Below are 16,872 nucleotides of genomic sequence, written 5' to 3'. Positions count from 1 at the left end.
ATTTTCTCATGTACTTATTAATATTGATGTATTTCTTTTATTAATAATTAGTCTCTTCAGAGTTCACTGATTACTCTATTGATCCCAACTGACAACATTTAGAGCACATAAAAGTTCTAATTGTTCAAATTAACAAGAGATAGACTGCATATGAACCAACTAATTGAATATTTAAGGGTATATAAGAAATTACAATTTAAATATTTTTTTCTAAACCAACATCGGGATTATCTAAGCACCACCATAAAATTACGGAAGAAACTGTAGTTTGCAACCATTATTGTTTTTATAGCCATAGTCTTTCTTTGGTTCGAAAGCGAGATTGAGATCTATATTTTATATAAACCTCTGACAATAAGAAATGCAATTTTTCCTATCGATGCAATTTACATTGACTCAGGTAATAGTTGGTCGTTGATTTCATTTAGTTGACAGAGAATCAGGAGCAACACCGTAAGGGGGAGGCAACATCTGAGCTAGTTTCATATGTCGATTGAGTTGAATCAGCAATAAAAGCCTCACCAGTCCATATAATTCTTTCTCAACCATTAGTTTTTGTAGATTTATTTGTTTCGTGCGTTCTTATGATCTAGCCATAATTAGGGGTGTGCATGGATCATAAACCAAACCAAATTGAACCATATATATGGTTCGGTTTGGATCTTAAAACCATTTTCATAAAACCAATTTATTTTCTTAAAACCGATTTATAAGTGTATCGGTTCGGTTTTAAACCGGTTTTTAACCAAAAAAAATAGTTAAAAAAACAGTTTTAAATCACTTTCTTTAAAACCAATTTCTCATTTTGTTAAAAAAATCAATTTTATAAAAAAAATAGTTTTTAAAACTATATTTTTAAAAAATCAATTTTATATCAAAAATAATTTTATTTTATTTTAACTAACTTTTTTATTTTCACTAGTTATAAAACTATTTTATGTAAAAAAAATATTTATTTTAAAAAAATACTTTAAATTTGACTTTTATAATCACCACAAATAATATCTCCATTAAAAATAATCCCATGTATGGTGTGTTACATAAAAGCGGTCATAAAATAAAATAATTATGAATCATATCTCTATAAATAATAATTGTTCATAAAATAAATAATTCATAAAAAAAATTGTTAAAACTTCTAAAATCTCTCATAATTGTTCATAAACAAATTTTATGAGGTTTTAAAATATATATTTTTTAAAAATTTAAAAAACATAAAAAAAAACAATCTTTTTTAGAAAAGAATATCAAATATTAAGAAAAAAAATTAAAAATAATAAAATTATATTCTGAAAAAATTATTCCAAAAAATAAAATTAACTGAAAAAAAATTATTTTAAAAAAATGGAAATCAAAAATATTTTTTTTTGAAAATAAAATAATAAATTTTATTCTGAAATTTTTAAAAATTTAAATTTTTTAAAATTATTTTTTTTCTGAAAATAAATGTTTTTTTATTCTGAAAATTTGAAAAAATAACCTTTTTGAAAATTAAAAAATTATCAAAAAAAAATATTTAAAAAAATATTTTTTTACTGAAAAAAATACAAAATATTTTTGATAAAAAATATCTTTTTTATTTAGAAGAAAATAATAATTTTATTTGAAAAAAATATCAAATATAATTTTTTTTAAAAAAAAACATCCAAATATAATATTTTTCGTGAAAAAGAAAAGAAATTCTGAATTTCATTTTTAAAATAACTTTTTATGAAATTTTAAAAAATTTAAAATATAAAATTGATTTATAATATGAGAAAACATAAAAACAGATAAATATAAAATTTAACGAATCGTAAAATTTATATTTGGATAATAAAATAAATATCTAATTTTTTATTTTGATATTTAATTTGGTTTATAAAATAAAAAATAAAAAATTGGATATCAATTTAATTATGGATAATGAGTTTTTTTCACATCCCTACCATAATGACTCTCTTTTCATTGTAGGAGTGAGTGTTTAGGCGGGGTCTAAAAATGAACGATTTACGCACTCCTTCATTCATTGCACCGAGTGAGATGTCTACCTCCCTACGTACATGTCAATCAAGGTGTTTATTTTATTTTATTTTTGTCTTTGATATAATGCCCTCTTCACTCGTTCAATGGGATCAAAGGTATGCCACATATTGACACCGGGAAATGACCAAATTTAAGAATGAAAAACGTTTACCAAATCAAAAGAAATTTTTTCTAAAAATTAAAATTGAATAGTGCTCGATTTATAAAAGATGCTTAACCATTTTTATAATGAAACCTTCTCTATAGAAAAGGAAACTTAATCATTAACCATTCAACCGCCTTTGTGAAAGTTCCAAATTTTGAGCGTGAGCGTCCTATGATTGTTATTAAAAGTTAACCATTGATAGGTTGTGAAGATACCACTCAACCGCCTTTGTGAAAGCTCCAAATATTGGAACTTACTAATCCCTTACGTTTCTCCCTCTTCTATATAAAGCCATGGTTTTTCACAGCTTTAAACATCCAACAAACATGAACTGCACTCAATAATTGTTGCAATTTCAAAAGCATATAGTCAGTGAAAGAGTTTTTTGTTTTCACTTTCTTATCTACTCCTACCTAAACACACTTTTATTCTTCAAACTAATCAAGATTACAAGTGCACGTGAAGCATAAACAGTACTCACCTTGCGGTAAGCATGTCTATTACTTTCTCTATCTAGTTAGTGTACTCCAAACTAGAATTTTTATTTTACTCATCTTACTATAGTACATGTAATGTTTGCTTTATAAACACAATTGCTTTGTTTTAAATTTTAATAAATTATTTTTGAGTATCTTTTATTTTTAAGAGTATGATTTGTTCATCCACTTCTTAATTTTTATTTTCATGTTAAAAGATAAAAATCTTACATTTTTATAAAAATACATCAAATGTAACTTCTCACTTTTAAATTCTTTTAATATATTTATTTTTTATGTTTTAACTTTAAAATTTAATAAAAAATAAAATTTAAAAATATTTTTAAAAACTTTATTCATTTATTAAATACATCAATAAAAATAAAAATAAAGTTTGTGTCAATAATATTCTTAAGAATAATATTTTCGAGATTATAATTTTAATCTGTCAAACAAACATACTCTATAAAAAAATATTATCTTTAAAATAAAAAATATATTAAAATTTAATTTATATATACTGTAGAAAAAGATATTTGATCTATTTTAATTTTTAGAATTGAGATATTTATATGTCTTATTTATGAGTCAAGTTGATGTACGAGGAACTGGTTCCTCCCAACATATGGCTAGAACGTAGGGATGGGGAGACCGGTTCTTCCCATTAATAGGAACTAGGAGACTAACTTTCCACATTAATAGAAAGAAACAATTTCTTCTTTGGGAGTACGATAAATGTTGATCTTTTTAGGGACATGTGGTTTGACAGATAACCATTAAGTTATCTTTGAATGGATAGGTAAATGGGCCAAGTGGTCTGCCTGGTGGGCACAATGGATCGGAACAGGCGACCTATGACCTGTTAGGTCACGCTCGCCCAGAAGTCTAATGTCCCTTTGTGATGCTTCTTGGCCCGACTTATTTATGCGTTAACCTCTTTTAGGGTCTAATCAAAGTAATATTTTTTCAAAATCTCTCAAACACGGGAAAGGCGAAGTGATTTAACCTATGAGACGATGATCTCTTTATAAAGAAGCGGCTCCTTTAGACGAAGCTTAGAGGGAAATTTCCTCAAGCGTTACTTGGGGTGGGCGTTTCAAGCATTGCTTAGGGGCGAGTTCCTTAAGTGTTGCTAGAGGACAAATCCCTTAAATGTTGTTAGAGGGAAGTGCTTCTCATGGCAAGTCCCTCAGGTGTTGCTTGGAACGAGTCTGACAAGCGCTGTTTAATATGGGTCCCTCAATCATTACTTAGCACAGGCCTCTTAAGTGTTGCTTGGGGAGAGTCTCCCAAGCATTGTGTAGGGCAACATCTGTGACATTTAATGCTTAGGAATGATGAATTTTGTCTTGGGAAGGCGCATTTAGAGATTGTAAAATGGGCCTAACTCGTTGGACATGTCTGTTTTTCCTGTATTTTTCCACAAGGCGAACCAAGGTTTTAGACCCTCAACTTAAAACATGTTTCCCCTGATGTGTTGCGCACACGGGAATTTATCTAAGTTAATTTATTTTTAGGCTTAAAAAGTGTAGTACTCGCAAGTCCGCCTCGCCCCACCTTCATTTTTCTAGTAAGCGACTAATGTTTTAGGCTCGCACCCTCAATTATGTCCGCCCTGTCCCTCCTACCCCCTTTTTTGCAGGCTTTTGCAGGGAGGGCATAAACAGGATGAGCATGCATGTCTGCCACCCCTAGGTGCATTCATTGTGGTTCGTTGATTTATCTGCATGGGTCTAATTTGGCCCGCAAATGTCCTACCACTTACAAGTAGGTGCAATCCTACGATTTGACAATGATGCCTACTCAACCTAGGTTTTTGGATTGATAAATAAAGGAATACCTACCTATTTACATACTCTTGCATACAAAGTCATCATATTTCCTGAGCAAACAATCTTCTCTAACTATCTCATCTCTAAGTTTAATTTTTCCAATCACAACCATTATTGAACCCTAGTCAGTTATTAAACTTCTTTTCTTTACTTGTATTTTCTCATTTTCTAGGGGATGGCAATTGAAAAAGAGTTTGATGTAAGTAACCAGGTTATCAAACTCTTCAATCATGGGGATGTTGTGTAAATGTGGAGACAATGTGTGGTGAATGTGAAGCAGATGGACAAAAAAATTGATTACAAACTTGTAGAATTAAGCATGTTTGACAGTTACAATAGCAGTTCTAGTAGTGATGGTGATATAAGTTTACCCTATTATTTCTCAAGAAAGTAAAACTTACTGATCGCGATCGGTTCCTCGAGACGTTTAAGAGTCAAAGACTTTGAGACTATGTACATAATTAAAGAAAAAATTGTCTCTCTTTGCAAGGGCATACACCTATCTAGTTAGGGTGATGAAGAAGATATCACCTTGGAACTCTGCTTTGATGACGAGTGTATTAACATGGTCTCCCATTCTAATTAGTACAATAATTTTTTTACATGCACATTCCTATTATTTATGACTTAGGGGTGTTGATTTTTTTTACACTTTTCGAATATGAGATCTTTACGACCATAAAGGTTGCACCTTCTCAGATATCTCCCAACACATAGGTTTTAGTAAGGGCATTAAGAATTGTTTGCAGATGTCTAGAAGTCACACCTACGAAGGGATTTTTATTTTATTTTTATGGTACTAAAATGACGACCAAGGGGGGATGGGTGACCCTAGGCGCCTTTCTTGAGAGGACTCTTTTTACTGCTCGCTTAAACAACTACAAAACTTAGGAAGGATGTGTTCATGAGAGTAAGGGGAGAGATAGTACATCTATGATAATATTCAGGGAAGACATTGACTACCAATTCCCTTTGTACTGGACGGATGACCCTGTGGCCATTAACAACTTTAATTGTAATTACTTGATCATCACAGAGATGGAGGCTATCACGATCTTGGAGGAATTTTCCATTATAATCTCAAGATAAATGGTGGAGTTTGACCAATGTGACGATTGTGAGAGTTTAATTGATGAATATTTGTGTAAGTTTTGTTTTTGTTTAGGTGTTCATAGTCGGGTCTTTATCTTTATCTTATGTTTATTTTTCTATTTACAGAGATGATGCTCCCGTGAATATTGATGAGAGGAAAGCTCGTCGTTCAAGAAAAAATTATGAGTGGGTGAAAAGTTGTCCTATGATCCTAAAAGCCACTCTAGCAGCCTACTAATCAAAGGAAAGAAGAGGCATGTTAAAAGGGATACAATCCTTTCTCTCAAGCCTATCAAGATTCTCAATATTAAAGAGGTCAAAGGGATTTCATCCCCTGTTAAAGGTCATAAAGGTAAGGGTGTCCATCCTTTGGTGACCGCCAAATTAGACGATGATGATGTTGTGGATAATGGCGGATCCCTCATAAGGGTAACCACCTTTGGGGCTCCTTCAAAGAGCACAATGACACCCTCCCTTTGAAACATGGACTTCTGATGTAAAGAGTTATGTAGCGATCAATTAAACTTATTTGTTGATTCCCAAATGACCACAAGATGGCTAGTTAATTAGGGTCGAGAAATATGTCTAACTTGGTGGAAACCAATATGCTAACAAGTATTATGCTGGAACATATGATGTTTCGACGCCCAAAAGCGGTCATATAGGTTTATTATGGACTATAAGACCAAATTGAATACAATAAGGGAGACACTTACTCATACCCAACAATCAGCGAAATCTATGGTTGAGGAGCATGATGAGGCATACAATTCTTTAAAATAACTAAAGGAAAGAAGAAGAAGAAGAAGAAGAAGAAGAAGAAGAAGAAGAAGAAGACACTAATAATCTTGGCAAAAGATTGCCCAAGTAAAAAAGCCAGCTCAATACCTCAAAGGAATATCTCAAGGAAAAGGTCCTCGTCAAGAATAAGTAAGAAGAATAACTATCATATTGCAAGGAGGATATGGTCGATGCTACTGATAAGTTTTTTTTAGAGATCCATGGCGTAAATGGCCTTCTTCTGTCCTGATCTAGACCTGAGCGAGCTTGACATGTTCGAAGTCATAGATGATTATCAAATTGTGCATAAGGAGGAAAATCCCGATCATGAGACGATCCCCTACTCACGAAACACTCTTGTACTAAGGAAGAGAATGTGAATTCTTTGAAGGTTACGCATATCAATGAGGAGAGGTGAGTTCTATAAGAGGGCGAACCACTTATGTCCACCCCTTCAACTTTTAGGATTTTTATTGTTGTAATCGTGTCTTTTGTTTTGTAACCTTTGTTTGTGCTTTCACTCGTTCAATGAAAAAAATTCACGCCTTTTGGAGGGTTGTTTATTAAATTCTTAGAATTATGACTCTTCTATTATTCGTAGTACTATGGCATAGTTCTGAGGTGTGTTACTTATTAGGTATCCTATCTTGGAGTTAGGTGAATGACATATTGAGTAGGAAATGTCTCTTTATCAAAGTTAAATATAGTAGCCTAATAAGCAGGAAAATACTCCTTCTTAGGATCCATCAAAATAGTCTGATAAGGAGGCTAGGATCCTTTTGTAACAGTTCAACAAGATAACCTAATAAGATGGAAAGAATATTTTTGTATGGTCCACCAAGATAGTTTAATAAGGCGACAAAGATACCTTTGTAAGGGTCCAAAAGGATAGCATGATAAGGCGATAATGATCCCTTTGTAAGGATAAAATTATATAGCCTAATAAAGCGACAAGGATCCATTTGTTAGGGTCCAATAAGATAGTCTGATAAGGAAACAAATATTCCTTTGTATAGGTCCAACAAGATGGCTTGATAAGCAGAAAATGACTCATTTGTAAAGGTGTAGCAAGATATGCATCATATAAAGAATTCATGGCACCAGCAAGTTAAGAAAATAGGCGTATCATAAAAAACCTACCCTTATAGGGGAAAAAGAGTGCCACCCTACCTACTATTCATTAAAAAAGTCTTGATAATTCATACATTTGAGGGATAAATGTCATCGCATTATTCAATCAATGGGAAACATAACACATTTAACTATGTGTTATGTTTAAGTAGTCCATAACATAATATCTCAGGTTCATTATGTTCTAAGTTATGGGGATTAGTCGTCCATCCAGTTCTTCAAGTTTGTATGTGTCATGTGGTAACTTCTGGTGCACTAAGAACGAGCCTTCCCAAATGGGAAGTAGGTTTCCAATCCAAGTAGGTGTGAATATTTTGTTAAGAACATGATCACATTCCTTCATATCCCTTTGGACCACCCTGGAATTTTATTGTTTCTCCGCTATTTGCTTGTGTATGAATTCAAGAATATGCATACTTTATCTAGTCTCGTCGATCATGTTAGACGTGTATCTAAGCCATGCTTCATTATATTCCTAATTGAAATGTTCATGTCACCATTGGGTGTGTCAATCTCAACTGGAAACATGGCGCATGTGCCATAAACCATCTAGAATGGTGTTTCCTTAGTGATGGAATGGGTGTTGTATGATACGACCACAAAACCTCGTGCAACTTTTTCCCTATAAACCTTTAGCATATTTTACTTCTTCTTTATCCCACAAAGGATCACTTTGTTGGTTGACTCGGCCTGCTCAATAGCTTGCAGGTGGACAACTAAAATAAAATTCATTTGAATTCCTAGCTGGTGGAAGAATGCCATTTCAATTAATCAAAGGAACTAAGTCCTGTTATCTGAGATGATACTTCTTGGAAAACCAACCTTGCAAATAATTTGCTTATAGTAGAAACCTCATACTCTTTCTATTGCGACTTTTGATATGACCTATACTTTTACTCATTTCGTGAAGTAGATTACTCCCACAAGTAAAAACTTTACGTGGCCAAGCACTAAGGAGAAACGACCCAAAAATGTCCATGTCGTATTCATAAAAAGGTTAGGGAGATGTGACAAGCTGGAGAATTTTGGCTGAGGCATGGTAAGGGTTGGAATGCCTTTGACATTTGTCACAATTTCTAACAAACTCTACATTATCCTCCATCAGGGTCGGGCAATAATAGCCAAATCTCATTACCTTATGAGAAAGGGCTCTCTCACTAGTATGGCTTCCACAAAAACTCAACATGAGGGAAGTAATTCCCACATTGTATATCTTTCATGTTACCACAATGTACTTTGCTTCTATCTCTTTTATCGTATTTTCTTTGACCTCGTTTGGAGGAATTTCATTTGTTGTTAAATAACGAATTATATACATCATCCAATTTCAGGCGTGGGTGACATTTATGGTGTTAAATTCTTCCTTTTCGGTGTTGGGCGCGGTTAGGGTCTCTTGTATCATTGTCTTATTATGGTCGTGCTTCTTGGTGTTGACGAGCTTCGATAAGAGATTCACTCGCACGTTCTCCTCCCTAGGTAGGGGTAGATAAACGGGGCCTACCCATTGGACATGCCTGTTTTTCTCGCACTTTAGTGTTGGGAGGGCCAAGGGTTTAGGTCCGCACCATCTTATGTGCCTGCCCCACACCACACCCCATTTTTTGTAGGCTTTTTCGAGCACGGGCATTAATATAAATTTATGTATTTTTAGCCTTAAAAGGTGTAGTGCATGCGGGCCCTCCCCGCCCTTACCTCACTTTTATTGGGGCGGACCAATGTTTTAGGCCCACACCCTTATCTATGCCTGCCGGGTTTTTTTTCCAGACTTTTGCGGGGCGGGCCTAAACGGGGCAGGCATGCCTATGTTTCCACCCCTTTCTCTAGGTACATAGAATATTTCAAATATTTTGAAATTCTTTGCCAAATATTTTACTTTCTAAAGGTATTTGATGTGTTGAGTCTCTTTTGTTTAATATTCACAGACGAATTGATTGGAAATTAATTTGGAATCGCTTCATGCTCTAAGGTTTGAAGCGCCAATTTATTTGGAAAGGTCCATTCCGACGATAAGGGAGTTATATTCAGCTTGGTTATTATTGGACTTCAACTGAAACCTCAAGGATTGATCTATGAGAATGTTATATGGGCCTTCCAGTACTACCCTAGTGGTGTTTTCCTTCAGGTTTGAGGCGCCATCTACTAATAATGTCTAGACATGGAGAACTTCCTTACCCACTAGGGAGTTAAACTCTACTAAGAAATATGTAAGTACTTGAGACTTTATGTTCCTCTAAGTAAAAAATGGATATCTTATTCAGATATTTCAACTGGTCCATGATACCATCATACCCACCAAGTAAGGCTTCTTTAACATTTGGAGAATTACATAATTCATCTTCTATTACCATGACTTGGCAGGCAGATCTTTTACGGAAGGAGATAAATTCTCTACCCCCGGAGAACCTTCCTACTATGGTATTGAGAGTGTGATGGAATAGACTATATTTCTATTTTATCATTAGTTCTTTGTCTTTTCTAGACCTAGGGCTTGTGGATTCATCTCACTCCTTAGTTCTAGATTTGCCTGTTGCTTGTTGAGAACTTCCTCTGACATGTTTTTTCAAATGGCCCTCTTGGATAACCCACTTAATCTCTCTTTTGAAATGGTAGCAATCATCATTGTGATGATAATTCACCTTGCGATATTTTAACTACTTTTCAAGTTTAAGCCTCATGGTTTCAGACTTGGGAGATGGTGGAGGAGAGATGTCTTAGGTGTGGAGAACTTCACGGAAGATCTTCTCTAAGCGAGTGTTGAATGGGCGTGAAGTTCTAAGGGTATCCCACTATTCTTGAAAGACATCATATCCCTTATGAGCGAGGTGTGGTGGCTTTTGTGTTGTTGTTACGACAAGTCATATTCGCCGAAGGAACATTCTCTAACATCTCTGACCTTTTTCTTTGCATTTATCTCTTCCCCTTTTAATATAACATTTAGCCTGCACCATGATTTCACTCTTGAAAGAAATGAGGTTCTAGGCGAGAGACTCATTGAAATGCACGATCCTCAAACCATTTTCGAATACTTCTTAATGACTTAGCATGGCCTTAGTGGACATTGAATAAACTAGTTCTTAAAACCTTTAGTGCTTTCTCGCCAAAAGCTGATGGGTCAGTTCCTCGAGACGTCTCAAGAACTAGTCCTTGAAAGACAGTGGAGGTCCATGAGCCCCCCGAGGGTAACCTCCTTAAAAGTGTTGGACAAGAGCTTGCACTCAAGAAGTCAGAGGCACCTATGATTTCCATCCTATTATTAACGGCGACAACGTGTTCTCGGGGGTTGTCTTCCTGTCAAACTTCACCAGTGATGGTGGTTTGACATTTTATAGTACTAGATCTCCCCATATCTCATTGGAGAGAGGTTGGGGGCCCAAGACCTTGTCTTCTATTTGGTTTTCTTCGTGATGTCGTTCTTCAAGGGTCAGGATATTCTCCTAGAAATCTCGGTTGGAACACCACAATTTTTACATAGTATCACACATCTTTGCTAAGATGTTGTTCTCATTACTATCGATACTGGTAGTTGTTGCGGTTCCTCGTCTTGTCACAATTTGCAAGAAGATCATTGAGGAGAGTAAAAGTTTGATGTAAGTGTGACATATATTATTTTTACTGAGGCCATACAGTGGGTGCAATTTTTACTTGCAAAATACAATGAAGAGGACCCTGCTTACGTCGATGATCGCAAGAGGGTTTAATTGTGTTGAATATGTAAAAACTGAATGATCCATTCCAACCCTCAAGATTGTGATATTTATAGGCCTAACTTATGGGCTACGTATATGGGTAAAGAATAATTCCCTCTCAACTGCTTGACTACTAAAGCATATAGATATGAAGAGTGGTTCACCCTACTATTAGGAACCATAAGACCAGTTCTCCAGGTTAATAGAGTGGCCATTACCGACCCATTTAAGTGACACATTATTTTTCACATAACCATTTAGTTATCTTTGAATAAATATGCAAATGGGGCGGGGAACACGTCCCATGAGTGGGATGGGTCAGCACATGCAGCCCATAACCCACTACGTCATGTCTGCCTAAAAGTCTAATGTCCTTTGTAATGCTTCTTAGACCGACTGAGTTATGATTTGTTATCTTCTAAGGTCAATCAAAATTATCCTAATCTAGGTTGCTTTCAATTAGAATTAATTCTAACTTAAAGTCAATAATGATTCAACTCACATTTACGTAGATTTATTTATTTTTTGTTTTCTTTGTCATAAATTTTTAAGAAAAATAATTTAATATTTATAAAAATGATTTTTTTATGGAATATTTTTTAAAAACAGGGTTAATATCTATTTTTCTACTATTATATGGGCGATTTTTGAAAAAAAATTCATGTAAAAAAGAGTTTGGAGTCCCTATCGGCCTCTTTGAAGATTCTCTTATTTTGACCCCTCAAGAAACAAAGTCATAAAAAATAATGATGTGTCAGACTTTTTTTTTTAAATTTCTTTTAATGACATGGATTGTTAAGTTGCCATTTTTTAATTTTTAATTATTTTTTTTATTAAATCTATGTGGCTTTTATTTTTTATTTTTTTAAGATTGAAAATTTCAATAAGCCACTTAGATTTAATAAGAAAATAAATAAAAAATACTAACTTGATAATTCACATCATTAAATTTTTTTTTAAAAAAGATTGACCTATAATTATTTTTGATGATTGGATTTCTTAAAAGATCAAAATAGATGAATCTTTTTAAAGTTTAAAGGAAATCCAAATTTTTTTTTATCGGATAATTTTTTTAAAAATCACCTATATTGCATGGGACAAAAATAATAAAATTTATTTTGAATTTAGTATTCAGAAATTTTTTCATAAAAAAATTTGTTGTTAAAAATACAATACTTAAAATTGTTTTTGTATGAGAAGATATTGAAATCAAGTTTTCTCTTTTTTAAAAATTTTCTTTTATTTTAAAAAAAATGTGGTACTGTAAAAATTATTTTAAAAAAGCAATAGTATGGGTGAAAAAAAAACCTTAAAAAACTGTTTCAATAATAATTGATGATGGATTTAGTAGGAAAACTAAGGTTCCATGCTAATTACGATTGAGATTGAACCACCATTTGATGTAAAACTGATCCTAAATCAAATTAATCAATTTAATAGACTGGATGGTAAAAAAATAATTTAAAAAACTGCTAGTAAAGGCCGGTCATCTATTATTCTAGAAGAAAAATAACCGAAAAAACTTTAATTTTCACACTTTTTATAGTATCTGAGTTGTCTAATTATAAAGTTTGAATACCTTCACTAAACGATAAAAAAATTTCTAGTCATCACCCATCTCTTGAATCCACTTATTTATGTATCCAAATAATTTTTGACTGACATTGACATGCACGTTATTGTGCTCTAACCTTTTCGTTTCATATTTAAATACTAAACTCTTGTTCTTTTTGAATGAATTAAGAATATTCATTATGGATGTTGAACAAAGACCAAGCAATGATAACTCTCTCACTCTCAACCTCGAACATGATCCACAAAATGGTTCCTCAAATGATTCTTATGATGTTTCTACTGCTCATACTATTGACCGAGGTATATTGTTTGTTCTATTCTCAGCTAAATTCTGTTTTATGTAATAAACTAGTTTGTTTTTCTCATGATGTCTAATTTGCAGATTCATGGCAACAAGTGGGGTTGATGTTGGTGACAGGCTTCAACTGCGGTTGGATATTCAGTTTCTCGAACCTGATTATGGTTCCACTTGGTTGGACTTGGGGTGTTATATTGCTTTTTGTTGTTGGATTATACACAGCTTATGCTAATTGGCTCTTAGCAGCGTTTCATTTCATCGATGGACGTAGATTCATTAGATACAGAGATCTCATGGGATTTGTTTATGGTCAGTTTTTCTTTAACTAAGTGTTTCGTTTCAAGTTCTTTGTTGAATGTTTTAAAGTATGTTAATCACGGTCACCTATTCAGACACAATCTTTAAGATTTTTAAAAAATTACAATTAGATGCCAACGATACACAATCATAAAATTTATAAAGTTCTGGTCTAGATCATGTGTCTGATGCGTACATAGATAAAAACTTAAGATATCATTGCTTAAAACATATATGAATGATGTTCAAGCAGAAAATTTTATGATGTTCTAGTCTAGATCATGTGTCTGATGCGCAAATAGACAAATACTCATGATATCATGATTTTAAATAAAACAAGAAACATCAAAAAAAAAAAAAAAAGTGTACAGTAGTTGATCATGGCCTAAATCTTGTCACTAATGCTCTGAGACAAAAAAAATTGTGATGTCTAGTGCACAAATCATGTCTCAGGTGTACATAGACAAGAAAAACCATGATGTCAGGACCTAAATCACATGACTTATGTGTTGATACATAAAAAATTGTAACGTGTGTAACAAAAATCATGTGACTATGTCGTGGTCTAGTTCATAACAAATCTTTTCCTCAAATCGTGCCTTTACCTTTAAAGTAATCAACATTCTTAACGGAATTGTTGCTCCTTAATTTGTGAAGGAAAGAAGATGTATCACCTAACATGGATTTCTCAGTTTTTGACCCTTCTACTTGGAAACATGGGTTTCATTCTCCTTGGAGGCAAGGCACTTAAGGTAAATAAATAAAGTCCATAAATATAAATAATTAAATGAGTCATATTTAAAAGAAAAACTAATGATTTCACTTTTTGACAGGAAATAAATTCAGAATTTAGTGATTCTCCATTAAGGCTTCAATACTTCATCGTAATCACAGGAGTAGCATACCTCATATTTTCCTTCTCCATTCCAACATTATCTTCGATGAGAAATTGGCTTGGAGCTTCCGCGGTTGTCACCACCGCATACATAGCATTTCTTCTCGCGGTTGCAGTCAAAGACGGGAACTCAAATCCCAACAAAGATTTCACCGTCAGTGGAAGCAAAGTGAACAAGGTGTTCAATAGTTTTGGTGCCATTTCTGCCATCATTGTTACCAACACTAGTGGTATGCTCCCTGAGATACAGTCGACTTTACGTAAACCAGCAGTGAAGAACATGAGAAAAGCATTGTTCTCACAATATACAGTGGGAGCCTTGTTCTATTATGGTGTTACTATACTTGGATATTGGGCTTATGGATCAATGGTATCTTCCTATCTTCCTGAGAATTTAAGTGGACCAAGATGGATCAATGTCATTGTTAATGTCATTGTTTTTCTACAATCCATAGTTTCTCAACATGTAAGTATTTTACATACAATCATCCACTTATATCTCATGATAATATATATAATAAAAATTATACAACAAACTGTGCCTAATGTTTAAAATATGCAGATGTTTGTGGCACCAATTCACGAAGCTATGGACACGAGATTTCTCGAAATCGGCAAAGGTATGCATTCAGGGGAGAATTTCAAACGTTTGTTTCTTCTACGAGTCTTCTTCTACACAGGAAACACATTCATCGCGGCCGCATTTCCTTTTATGGGTGACTTTGTAAACTTGTTAGGCTCATTTTCACTTGTTCCCCTAACATTCATGTTCCCAAGCATGATTTTTCTTAAGGTTAGTATCTCCGTCTCTAAATATAAGATAGATTCTATAAATTATTATTATTTTTTATTGATAATTTGTTTATGCATTTGGTTTAAATTAAGGTAAAGGGAAAGACAGCTAGAACAGAGAAGAAGGCATGGCATTGGATCAACATTATATTTTCATTTCTACTTACAATAGCAACAACTATTTCAGCTCTTCGGTTCATAATCAACAACATCCAAAAGTATCAGTTCTTTGCTGATGCATGATTGCAGATTGACAATTTCATAAAGTATATGCATTAGTTTCAGTAAGAAATAAAATTAAGCTTACATATGCATAAGGTCAAAAACCATTGTAAAATTGAAAATGTAAAACTATTGTTACATGGCAAATTGTTGATAAGTATATATTCAACATATTCATTTTTATATCAAATATATAATGTAATGTTGAATGTTCAATGGTTTTCAAGGAGTGAATGTTTTCTAGATTGGGATTCAGGCTCCCCACAACAACTTCGAGGTGGGGACTAATCACTTTAGAGTTGCTCTTTCTCAACTTTACCCGGTGAATTGAACTTACGTGAAAGTGTTTTAGCATTGGTGAGAGTATTAAGGTGGAGTGCCGACCTTGATGTTATTCTTCAACTTGGGTAGTGTAATAAGTACTTTTACTAGAGGATAGCAGGTACAAGGGTTGTCTCATTTTGTGAGTTGAAAAAGATGTTCGATGTCTATGTTGATAGCTCGAAGAACATCAAAGACCAATATTTTCTAGTTGTCCCCTAGAGTTGTAAAGTCCACTTGAGCTTTTGTGTTTTGCTGGAGGATAATCCTTCTTGTCCCCCCGGCTCGAAAAACAACTAGATGTAAAGACCAATTCCTAAAATACTTGAAACGAAATCACTTTTTAGAGTTTCGAGAAAGTATGTGTTCCCTTCGGAAGAATTGATTCTGAAAGAAGAGGATTTCCAAAGAACTCAAATCGAAATCACTTGTTTAGGGTTCCAAGCAAGTATGTGTTCCCTTTGGAAGAATCGAGTCTGAAAGAAGTGAAGTTGAAGGTTGACTTATTTGTTCTCTAGAAAAGGGTAGGCATCGAAGATGCGATCGATCCCACAGACGTTCAGCCGAACCAACAAAAGAGGCAGTATATTGACACACAGTCGTCAGCGAAGGCAACCGACACACAGGAGAGAAGAAATTTATTTAGTGAAAGGAGGGAACCATCATTTTGTTTGTCTCTACAATTATTTAATTTATGACCTAATCATTTCTTTTATTTTGTTTTGAAGATAACATGAGATTGATCCATGAAGTGATGAAGAGGAAGAAGGCATTGGCGACAAAGAATATTCCTCCGCCTCCTCCAACAAATTCAACTAAAGACACTAATGAAGCAATGTCGGAGGCGATCATGGAAAGATGTGACGCCTTAAACCTTGATCAAACGCTTCTGCCACAAGCTGAACGGGAAGATAAATTGGACTAGGAATGTCAGGTCTCAGAGGGTTGTAGTAAGAAATCCCACGACCGACAAGGTGAAAAGGTCGTGGATTGATCAAAGCCCACCGATACTGACCTTGCCATGAGGGATAAAGGTAAGCATACAACTCACAAGAAACATCTTGCGAAGAGGACTAAGTCAACGCAAACTCCTAGTGAGAAAATGATCATGGGTGGTTACCGTAGTGCGCCTTCTACTAATTCTATGTAACAATTCTTCAGAAATAAGGGTCTTTATACTATGAAAGAAGTGAAATCTTTCTTTCTTGAAGGAGAGTATGCTTATTTTCAGAATTTTCTAACACGGCCAAGTAGGAATCAATGATAGAAATAACATACTAAACGCATCAGGCTATTACTTTATTG

The 16,872-nt window shown here is 33.8% G+C and overlaps 1 protein-coding gene across 2 annotated transcripts; it reads left to right on the top strand.

Moving 5' to 3' along the window:
* The first annotated feature begins 2,638 nt into the window (after window positions 1-2,638).
* On the top strand, window positions 2,639-15,462 carry LOC127073998 (proline transporter 2). Of its 2 annotated transcripts, XM_051015253.1 has the most exons (7): window positions 2,639-2,657; window positions 12,912-13,042; window positions 13,125-13,349; window positions 13,995-14,089; window positions 14,171-14,698; window positions 14,795-15,025; window positions 15,118-15,462. In XM_051015253.1, the coding sequence occupies exons 2-7, from the start codon at window positions 12,922-12,924 to the stop codon at window positions 15,265-15,267; spliced, it is 1,350 nt and encodes a 449-aa protein (XP_050871210.1). In that variant the 5' UTR covers window positions 2,639-2,657; window positions 12,912-12,921; the 3' UTR covers window positions 15,268-15,462. The 2 variants fall into 2 exon arrangements, with proteins under 2 accessions (XP_050871210.1, XP_050871209.1); XM_051015252.1 differs by lacking the exon at window positions 2,639-2,657 and having other exon boundaries at window positions 12,839-13,042.
* Window positions 15,463-16,872: the final 1,410 nt, after the last annotated feature.

This window comes from Lathyrus oleraceus, chromosome 4 (assembly GCF_024323335.1).
Source record: "Lathyrus oleraceus cultivar Zhongwan6 chromosome 4, CAAS_Psat_ZW6_1.0, whole genome shotgun sequence".
Classification (NCBI taxonomy): domain Eukaryota; kingdom Viridiplantae; phylum Streptophyta; class Magnoliopsida; order Fabales; family Fabaceae; genus Lathyrus; species Lathyrus oleraceus.
This window is presented reverse-complemented; position numbering and strand designations above follow the sequence as displayed.

What these genes read in the sequence shown, in the direction of transcription:
- LOC127073998 (XM_051015253.1), top strand. Translation starts at nt 12,922, where the DNA reads ATGGATGTTGAACAAAGACCAAGCAATGATAACTCTCTCACTCTCAAC. An exon ending in TGCTCATACTATTGACCGAG is followed by an intron (nt 13,043 to 13,124) that starts GTATATTGTTTG and finishes TCTAATTTGCAG; the next exon opens with ATTCATGGCAACAAGTGGGG. An exon ending in CAAGCATGATTTTTCTTAAG is followed by an intron (nt 15,026 to 15,117) that starts GTTAGTATCTCC and finishes GTTTAAATTAAG; the next exon opens with GTAAAGGGAAAGACAGCTAG.